At 39.8% G+C, this 9,300-nt stretch overlaps 3 protein-coding genes across 5 annotated transcripts; all 3 read left to right on the top strand.

Annotated features, from left to right (window-relative positions):
• Positions 1 to 1,137: 1,137 nt before the first annotated feature.
• On the top strand, positions 1,138 to 2,866 carry LOC102619594 (U-box domain-containing protein 33-like). 2 transcript variants are annotated; one of them, XM_006476809.4, is made up of 4 exons: positions 1,138 to 1,708; positions 2,113 to 2,231; positions 2,326 to 2,447; positions 2,550 to 2,866. In XM_006476809.4, exons 1-4 carry the CDS (start codon positions 1,420 to 1,422, stop codon positions 2,791 to 2,793), a joined length of 774 nt encoding a protein of 257 aa, XP_006476872.2. In that variant the 5' UTR covers positions 1,138 to 1,419; the 3' UTR covers positions 2,794 to 2,866. The 2 variants fall into 2 exon arrangements, with proteins under 2 accessions (XP_006476872.2, XP_006476873.2); XM_006476810.4 differs by having other exon boundaries at positions 1,140 to 1,708; positions 2,329 to 2,447.
• An 824-nt stretch (positions 2,867 to 3,690) lies between these two features.
• Positions 3,691 to 7,876, top strand: LOC102619005 (DEAD-box ATP-dependent RNA helicase 20). Of its 2 annotated transcripts, XM_006476807.4 has the most exons (10): positions 3,691 to 3,893; positions 3,990 to 4,492; positions 4,586 to 4,765; positions 4,876 to 5,037; positions 5,139 to 5,293; positions 5,551 to 5,643; positions 5,782 to 5,867; positions 5,948 to 6,174; positions 7,205 to 7,438; positions 7,538 to 7,876. In XM_006476807.4, exons 1-10 carry the CDS (start codon positions 3,838 to 3,840, stop codon positions 7,639 to 7,641), a joined length of 1,800 nt encoding a protein of 599 aa, XP_006476870.2. In that variant the 5' UTR covers positions 3,691 to 3,837; the 3' UTR covers positions 7,642 to 7,876. The 2 variants fall into 2 exon arrangements, 1 of the variants encoding a protein (XP_006476870.2); XR_370496.4 differs by lacking the exon at positions 7,538 to 7,876 and having other exon boundaries at positions 5,948 to 6,820; positions 7,205 to 7,353.
• A 512-nt stretch (positions 7,877 to 8,388) lies between these two features.
• Positions 8,389 to 9,066, top strand: LOC102618706 (60S ribosomal protein L27a-3-like). The gene has a single exon (XM_006476806.4). The coding sequence runs from the start codon at positions 8,483 to 8,485 to the stop codon at positions 8,921 to 8,923; it is 441 nt and encodes a 146-aa protein (XP_006476869.1). The 5' UTR covers positions 8,389 to 8,482; the 3' UTR covers positions 8,924 to 9,066.
• Positions 9,067 to 9,300: the final 234 nt, after the last annotated feature.

Below are 9,300 nucleotides of genomic sequence, written 5' to 3'. Positions count from 1 at the left end.
TAAAAAAATTTAAGCACAGCACGAAACACATAATAGGCACTATACAACACGGGTACGAGCACGCATGGGCCATGCTTTGGTGCCGGCATAGTCCATTGACCATCTCTAGTACATACAATAATACAGCAATAGGAGAAGCTAAAAAAAAAAACAAGAACAAGCACCGTTAACGACCAAGAAAATATCTGTACAGTTAATAAATTTTAGAGATTTTGAAAGTATTGAAGGGATTATCTTGTGCGGGTTCTAGTTAACTTAATTGATAAAACCTGTTGAAGGGGTATAAGAAGTATAAGGTTCAAACTAGGTTCACATAAATGGAAATCAATTTAAATTATTAGACTATAATTGTATACATTAAAAAACTTTTATATAAAACGGAACTATAAGCATTAGGATTACTCATCATCTCTTTCATCCGTAAAATTCTAGCTGAAAGCCTCAAACAGAAAGACACGATAAGCTACTTAACGTAACCTAAAGAATTAGTTGTTCGCTTAACGAGGGAGGGATAGACACTAAACAAACAAACGAGATGTTCACCTAAATGTATCGGAAACGTTCAAGTCACTGGTGCCTTTTTCTAATTTAGTAAACGGTGGTGGTGAAGTTAAGTAGTTTACCCACTTGACCTGAAATCAGCTCCTTGAAGAAAGTGTACCAATGAAGCCCTCATCTTCCATTAATTATCATTTGCTTTTGATCCAACCCTATGTCATAAGGGTGCACGTATTCTATAGCCACTCAAATGTGCCGCGTTTAAGGCATGTATTAAGTGGTCTATAATGTCTTCTCTTCTCATATATTTGTCTGTCTGGTCAGCATTTTTCATCGAAGCACATGTTGCTTAAAATCTACAAAGAGAAATAAAAAGGTTTGATCCACGTCTATTCAATACAATCAAAGAGATGGACAAAACAATTAAATAATAGAGACGCATCTCGATTTCGCATGCACCACTTGGATGGTAAACATTTTAGATGGGGACAGCACCACAATTGAGACAGTAGCAGTCACAATGACTTCTTTAATCATTGATCATCATCATCATATTCTTTGTGATTGAAATGTGAAGCATGCATATTTACCTTCTTGGGCCTATGTATAGGGGCACCAACGACTCTCATCTGCAGAGAAATCAAATTTGAGTCGACGATGGAAAAAAAAAAGCAGATGCTAAGAGAAAGCAAAAGGGTATACATAGGTTATGTGACATAACATTTTACAAAAAGGGTGTGCAATTGTGACATATCCAATAGCCTGCTAAACTTGACAAAAAAGAATCTCCTCCCTTTTTCTCTTTTGTGGCATTGAGAGCAACGACTCCTTCCTCATAAACTGCCGACCCACTAGCACCAAAATCTTGTTATCTTCGCTCCTTAGCCCTTGTTAGTCTTCGTTCTTAGCAACGCGAAGAACATGGAAGAAGAGAAGCATCCGCCGGCTGATCATCTTCATCATCATCACCATCACTCCGTGCAATATTGTAGTGCAAGAATTATGTCACCGGAGATTGTCGAGATTGGAGAGGATCATAGCAGGAGCATTGGCGCTGCCAGCAGAGATGCAGCTGCTAGTGATGTTTATGTGGCTGTAGGCAAAGATGATTTACATGTGCTTAAATGGGCTCTTGATCACGCTGTTTCTCCCGGTGCCCGGATTTATCTTGTCCATGTTTTTTCTCCCGTAACATACATCAACACACCAGGTGATACTAAATTTTAATTTATACTGTCATTAACTAGTACTCTCTGATTAGATGGACATTTAGTTTCTGTTTAAGGAGTTGCAATTTTTGCTGATCATCGTACTTGCTTTTCCCAACCACCCCCTTGAAATTAACATCAACAGCTTTCCAAATATGCTACTATAAATAAATTCCTGATAACGAAAAACTTGCATAATAAGAAAATGAAAAAGTAAGTGCCATGTCATGTTGTTGGTGGTATCAGGTTATACAATAGAATGGCAATCCTATCAAGCCAGTGATATTGATACTGCATGTGTTGGTGTGAAACAGCACAAAGCTACTGGTGTCGGTTTTCGTTATGCGTAATATGATGTTAAGTGCATTCATCAAATTTAATTATATTGTTTCTATTGAAATGATAGTTGGAAGATTGGCAAGGAGCCAATTGAACCAAGAGCAGGTGAGGGTTTATGTAAATGAAGAGAATAACAGGAGAAGAAATCTCTTGCAGAAATACATTCGCCTCTGTAATGATGCCAAGGTGCTCGGGTTATGTACTCTATGTTGACAATTAACCACGCATGAAGCACAGAAAAATATTTGACAGTTGGGTACTCATTTTCGCTTCCATGCAGCAGGTAACAGTGGAGACGATGCTGGTTGAGAGCAAAGCGACAGCTAAAGCAATTCTTGATCTCATTTCTGTCGCCAACGTTACCAGTCTTGTCATGGGAACCAAACTGTCTCCTCGCTCCAGGTATAAATATTTGTCAATTCTTGTTCGTTTGTTTCCCAAGGTAACTCTGAAAATGAAAGGAAAAAGGGAATTGTCTATATGAGATGCCCACTTCTTTCTCAGGCTATTCACGAAGAAGTTGTCGAAAGGAGAGTTTGTGAAAAAGAATGCGCCAGATTATTGTGAAGTTACCATTGTTCATGATGGCAAGAAGGTTGTGGACGGTCAAAAGGTAGCAGAAGCAGAGCTTTCCCGTTCATCTTCACCTTCACCCTCAAGCCCTGGGACTGGAAGACCACAAGTGAAAGGCAAGTCTCGAAGGAACTTATTTGAATGTGTATGCTTATCGGGCAAGTTTCAAAATTGAAACTGAAATTAATGCTCCTGTGCACTGTGCATGTTGTTCATTCTTTCCAATCAAGAACAATCTTTTTTCAGAACTAACTCTCTTCCATCTCCGGGCACAAAGCGTTGAATTTTAAATTTTTTATCTAATTAAATAAATCAGATCATTGATGAAAGAAAGGCACAATCCTAAAGTTTGCCAAGGGTAGATGCAATTCGTGCTACTAATAACCATGCCTTTGTACTGCACAAACTGAATAAGACTTCAGAAATTAAACAGCCAGAGTTATAAACTATGGGAGATGATATTATTTGGATTCACACATTCAGAATGTGTGCTGTTTTTGTGCCTGAATTCATTATGGCTTCTGAAAGTAACCATGGCTGGCTGACATCGCACCACAAGACTCACAACAAACTGTTGCATTTGATCTTCCATTCATTTTAATTTCTTATAAAGTGCCATTTGTACCTAAACATTTGTGCCAATTGAGATCAGTTTGATCTTCCATTCATTTCTACTATATCACTTTGGCCTCAAACTGATCTCAATTGGTTATATTTGTTCATTTCTGAAGTCTTCAATCCTGACAATCTCATTAAAATTTTCCAAAATGTTTTATAAATTCAGACAGCATCCCCCAGGCAAAGATCTCCCCGAAGTGAAGACAAATAACAAAGACCCCTCACCTCATGATCAGAAACTAAAAAAATTTCCGCTAAAAACATCTTTACTAATGGCAACACACTCTCTTAGACATGCCCAAAAACCGGGAGGCTATTTTTTTTTTCACTTTTCTAACACGCATCAGCAAATTCATTCCGCACAAAGTCAACATGGGCTTTCCACAACCAAGCCCACGGCCCATCTCAAGTAAATGCGATTGCCGCGTGCAAAAAAAAGCAATATGTACTATCAACGGGTATTTCTTTCCCAAGCAGAACGTAGAATCAAACCCAGGCGCGCACAAAACAATTGAAGCTCCTTTTCTTTCAACTCCGGTTCACGTTAAGTATTGAAAAAGAAAGGCCGATATTTCAAGTTAACCGCCAACTGTAAGTTAAGATGAATCGGTACGATCACCGATACGCTGACCCCGACTCTTACCGTCAACGTCGCAGGTAAAGCCGTCACTTATTCCTTTACTCGAATTCAGATCTAACGCTCTCTCTTTCCTTTAATTCAAAACTTCTCCTATGTAATTATTTTTATTGCAGCGATTTAGTAGGCCCACCGCCGCCAATCATGGGCCCGGGCGGTCCCGCTCCTTACGGAGGTCCTCCTCCTCCTCCAGCTAGTTACCCCGGAAGAGGCCTCGGAGCTGCTCCCGGCGCGTATCCACCAGTCGGTAGATTCGATGGCGGCCGCGGCGGTGGCGGTGCAATAAGATTCGGTGGTAGAGGAATATCGAAAGGCCATAGTGGAGGTGATAGGAGAGGTGGTGGGGGAAGAGGTTTTGACTCAGGCCGTGGCGGTGGTAGAGGTGGCGGAAGAGGAGGTCGGCATGGCGGTCATAGGGACGATTTAGATAACTTATCGCTTCCGAAGCAGGATTTTGGAAACTTAGTCCCGTTTGAGAAGAATTTCTATGTGGAGAGCCCGTCAATACGGGCAATGACAGAAACGGAGGTGAAGATGTATCGTGCCAGGCGTGAAATTACTGTTGAAGGCCACGATGTTCCAAGGCCTATTCGGATTTTTCAGGAAGCGAACTTCCCTGGTACTTTTTAGCTCTTTTTATTGCTATTAAGCTTTTTAATACTATTGATTGCTTACTTTTTGCTTATTTTGATTTTGATTTGTGGTGTATTAGATTACTGCCTAGAGGTGATTGCTAAATTAGGATTTGTTGAGCCAACGCCAATTCAGGCTCAGGGTTGGCCTATGGCTTTAAAGGGTAGAGATTTAATTGGAATTGCAGAGACTGGTTCTGGTAAAACTTTGTCTTATCTGTTGCCTGCTTTCGTACATGTTAGTGCTCAGCCAAGATTGGGTAAGAATTTTCTACACTTACACCTTATTTGGAGTTTTTTAGTTTTTCCTATTTCCATTCAACTAGTTATTGGCTCAATTTGATTGTCTTTTTGTGTTACGGTTACTCAGTCCAAGGAGAAGGTCCTATAGTCTTAGTGTTGGCACCTACTAGAGAATTGGCTGTTCAAATTCAGGAAGAGGCTTTAAAATTTGGGTCGAGAGCTGGTATTAGAAGTACTTGCATCTATGGTGGTGCTCCCAAAGGACCTCAAATTCGTGATCTTCGTAGAGGTATTTTCATTTTCGTTCGAGAGTATTAATTGCTTTTTGTCAATTGATCCACATGCAGGTCAGTGGAGCATTTAATGATTTGTGGATTCTCTTTATGCCAGGTGTTGAAATTGTTATTGCCACCCCTGGTCGACTGATAGATATGTTGGAAGCTCAACACACGAACTTGCGAAGAGTGACTTACCTTGTGTTGGATGAGGCTGACCGAATGTTGGACATGGGATTTGAGCCTCAAATTAGGAAAATTGTAACTCAGGTATTTTCATTTGTTGTATCTTCATCTTTCATACAATATGACTATTGGAGAATTTGATAGGACACTTATAAGCTCTCTATACAATCTCTATAACTGTAGCAAAAGGTTGTGGTACTCTTAAGATTACTATGACAATAAATATGCCAAATATAGTGATAATACATGAATTCTTACTGGTAAAACTGATATGCTGCTGTCATTGCATTTAATTCCTGCTTATAAATAGTTTCAAGTTGTGAATTATGTTCTTGATATAGATCCGACCAGATAGACAGACTTTGTATTGGAGTGCCACATGGCCAAGAGAGGTTGAAACTCTAGCTAGGCAGTTTCTGCGGAATCCATATAAGGTTCGTGTTGTTCTTATGATCTATATTTATATGTTTGTTTGTTTATTTATTTATTTATTTTTCGGTGACTTCCAATTTGTTTTGAAAATTTTATGCCATGTTGATGTTTTATGTCCTTATGATTGTGACCATATTTAGGTAATCATTGGATCACTAGAGTTGAAAGCAAACCAATCAATAAACCAAGTGGTTGAAGTTGTAACAGAGGCAGAGAAGTATAACAGGTTGGTCTCTGCAACTGGTAATGAGAAATCTTGATTACTGTGTTCTCTGGGTCTTGATTTGTTAGTATGTTCATTTGCAGGCTGATCAAACTGCTTAAAGAAGTGATGGATGGGAGTCGAATTCTAATATTCACTGAGACCAAAAAAGGATGTGACCAAGTTACAAGGCAACTGAGAATGGATGGGTGGCCAGCTCTGTCCATTCATGGTGATAAAAACCAGTCAGAAAGGGATTGGGTCCTGGCTGAATTTAGAAGTGGAAGAAGTCCTATAATGACTGCTACTGATGTTGCTGCACGGGGCCTTGGTAGGATCACTGTGTGTTAGGACTTAGGAGTTTGGAATCTTAGGTCTAATCTTTTAGGTCTTGAAAGCGAGTTGCCGGGCTGCTGTCCAGTTTCCTGAGAATATAATTTGTGGTTTGGGTCCAAAGAAGGTTGTCATCATGCATAATGGCTGTTGACTGTTGTTTTTCACTAACCCATAAACAAGGTACTCACATTCAAGGATTTACAGGTTGGATGAGAGGCATATTGGTTTCTCTTCTTTACCAGAATGTCTGGTGAAATATTCTCTGCTTGGGTACCACCTTATTCTTACATCTTATGTTACATGGACGCGGGGAGCACGTTAGACTGATATGACTGAGATAGAGCGATGATATACCATAACACTATGGAAGCCTCTGTAGGTCAGGGAAGTTGCCTTTTCTGTTTATGTGCAAGCCATAAAATATTCTAGAAAGCTGGCTGACATGAGGTTGTAACCTTTGCTCAAGTTGCCTGGAATATCATGGCTCCTTCCCTCGAGTGTCTTTAGTAACATAGTTGTACTTATTGTTGCCCATCCACGGTTATGGAGCTGGTCTGTTGGGCAGCCTGGTTGACTCTCATGTACTTATTGGGTTCTTAAATGGTGGTGGTGAAGCTGTTCCTTATCCCTGCAAGGTTAAGGTGGGCACATTTATTTGATAAACTTCTTATCTTAAATTTGACCACTCAGATCTTCGGGGTGCAGGGATAAGGGGGGTTTGGTTTTGTTTTCTGTTTTGGCTGTATGTAGGCTGAGTGATGCCAAGTAGTTGACTTGAGCATGTTTAACTAGATTTATGAGCCCTTTTGACCGAGTTTTTCGGCAGGCTGAACTTTGGCTCAAGTCTGAGAAGGTTAATTTATTGTGCAAATGATGACTTAACCGTTCTTCCTCGCGAAGCCGAACTTGAGCTGAGCTCAATTTGTCTGATCTGTTCTGCAACCTATGTCTTTAATAATTTTCTTATGTTTGATAAACCTTAATATTTGTTCTTTTGGCCTAACCTCTACCTTCTTTTGTTATAGATGTGAAGGACATAAAATGTGTTGTCAATTATGATTTTCCAACCAGCCTTGAGGATTATGTTCACAGGATTGGGCGAACTGGTCGTGCAGGGGCCAGAGGAACTGCTTTTACCTTTTTTACGCATTCAAATGCAAAGTTTGCTAGGGATCTAATCAAGATCCTACAAGAAGCAGGGCAGATTGTGAGTCCCGCGCTATCTGGCTTGGCACGATCTGCAGCTCCTAGTTTTGGAGGTAATTCATTGTTTTCATGATTTTTCTTCTTGCAAATAGGTGGCATGGTCATTGTGTATCCCAGGATGATAGAACATTTTTGTTCCTATTGTTACATAGGTTCTGGGGGAAACTTCCGCTCCAGAGGACGAGGAGGCTTTGGCATCCGATCTTCAATGTCAGGGTCTAATACTATTCCTCTTGGTTCAAAGAGGCTGTGGTAGTTATTATGGTGGCAATGCTCTTGAACAAACACCATTCTTGAATGTGAAGATCTCTGCGAATGTAGTTAGGTCCATGCTGTGCTTGCAGCTTGTTTGATTATTATGTGATTTAGCCATTAACTTGAAGCTGCAATTTGTAACAATGAGATGAGGAAGAAGATACAGGAAATTCATGTCATAGATGTTGCATAATTGAGTTGGCTAACCTTGAAATGATTAGGATTACTACTGATTATTGATGTGTAATGTATGTTCCCATGTAGATCATATTGCTTACCTTTCCAAAAGTGCACTAAGATTGAGAAATCATAGGAGTGCTGCTACTCGCAGCTTGGTTAGTGGAGTTGATTCGTTTTTTCTTTTGTTTCCCAACCTGTGAGCGAAAACCCTAATGCAACAGAAAACATGCAACGCCATTTGAATACACTTTCAAAATGTGCGAAAACATTAGTCGCATATTCATTAGTAATAATATTCTGTTATTGTAATAAAATACATCTTACTATTTTCGTAATCTACAAATTAGCAGTTCAACCCAAAAATTACTATCAATCGTGAAATTAGATTGAATGCAAGGAGTGAACTAATAAAGCTGTAAAGTGAACATGTGTGTGCAATATTGCTAGACTTGTAAGTTGTAAGTGGAGTGAAGCGAAGAGTAACATTTTTTGTAAAAAAAAAAAAGGCAGGGCAAAATTGTAAAAGCAATATAGAAATAACCCTAGACTTCCCTATATAAACTTAAAAACCCTAATCTGAAATCCCCGCCCCGCAGTGAGTGCACTCCGCAGAAGGTAAGGAAAAAGGAGGAAGAGAGCTTCCTAGTCCCAGCAAGAGAAAGATGACAACCCGATTCAAGAAGAACCGTAAGAAGAGGGGCCACGTCAGCGCGGGGCATGGTCGTATCGGGAAGCACAGAAAGCACCCGGGAGGACGCGGTAACGCCGGAGGCATGCACCACCACAGGATCCTCTTCGATAAGTACCATCCGGGTTATTTCGGCAAAGTCGGTATGAGGTACTTCCACAAACTGCGTAATAAATTTCATTGCCCAATTGTGAACGTCGACAAGCTTTGGTCGATGGTACCTCAGGAGGTCAAAGCCAAGGCTTCCAAAGACAATGTGCCAATGATCGATGTGACTCAGTTTGGCTACTTTAAGGTTTTGGGTAAGGGCGTTTTGCCTGAGAACCAACCCGTTGTGGTGAAGGCCAAGCTTGTTTCCAAGACAGCCGAGAAGAAAATTAAAGAAGCTGGTGGAGCTGTTGTGCTTACTGCTTAGGTTTACTGTTATTGTTTTTAGAAAATTTTTGTGATATTTTGGATTTCAGTTTTTGAATATTTGACTATTTTTACATGTAGTTTTGGATGTTTATGTTATCATTTGAAACTTTTTGCTTTATATTGAGACCTGTTATTGATTAATTCTGTTTTGGCGTTAAAATGATTTGATCGTGGCTGTTATTGTTATGAATTTGTTTAGCTTTATATCTGCGAGTGAAATGACGATTTGTTACTGGAAATAATATCATATTTGTGATGCTGCTTCTGATATTGTGGTTCTGAAGATCGTTTTCGTGGATTAGGGTTTTAGGGATCAGTTGCAACCTTCATTTTGGAAATACGAATTTGTAAATTAGTAGTTGAAGTAATTGAGTG

Source organism: Citrus sinensis, chromosome 3 (assembly GCF_022201045.2).
Source record: "Citrus sinensis cultivar Valencia sweet orange chromosome 3, DVS_A1.0, whole genome shotgun sequence".
In the NCBI taxonomy this organism is placed as follows: domain Eukaryota; kingdom Viridiplantae; phylum Streptophyta; class Magnoliopsida; order Sapindales; family Rutaceae; genus Citrus; species Citrus sinensis.
The sequence above is the reverse complement of the archived record's forward strand: the minus strand, read 5'-3'. Positions and strand labels throughout refer to the sequence as shown.

Coding starts and splice junctions, on each gene's coding strand:
- LOC102619594 (XM_006476809.4), top strand. CDS start 1,420: ATGGAAGAAGAGAAGCATCCGCCGGCTGATCATCTTCATCATCATCAC. Junction 2,232..2,325: donor GCCTCTGTAATGATGCCAAG/GTGCTCGGGTTA, acceptor GCTTCCATGCAG/CAGGTAACAGTGGAGACGAT. Junction 2,448..2,549: donor AAACTGTCTCCTCGCTCCAG/GTATAAATATTT, acceptor CTTCTTTCTCAG/GCTATTCACGAAGAAGTTGT.
- LOC102619005 (XM_006476807.4), top strand. CDS start 3,838: ATGAATCGGTACGATCACCGATACGCTGACCCCGACTCTTACCGTCAA. Junction 4,493..4,585: donor TCAGGAAGCGAACTTCCCTG/GTACTTTTTAGC, acceptor GTGGTGTATTAG/ATTACTGCCTAGAGGTGATT. Junction 4,766..4,875: donor TAGTGCTCAGCCAAGATTGG/GTAAGAATTTTC, acceptor ACGGTTACTCAG/TCCAAGGAGAAGGTCCTATA.
- LOC102618706 (XM_006476806.4), top strand. CDS start 8,483: ATGACAACCCGATTCAAGAAGAACCGTAAGAAGAGGGGCCACGTCAGC.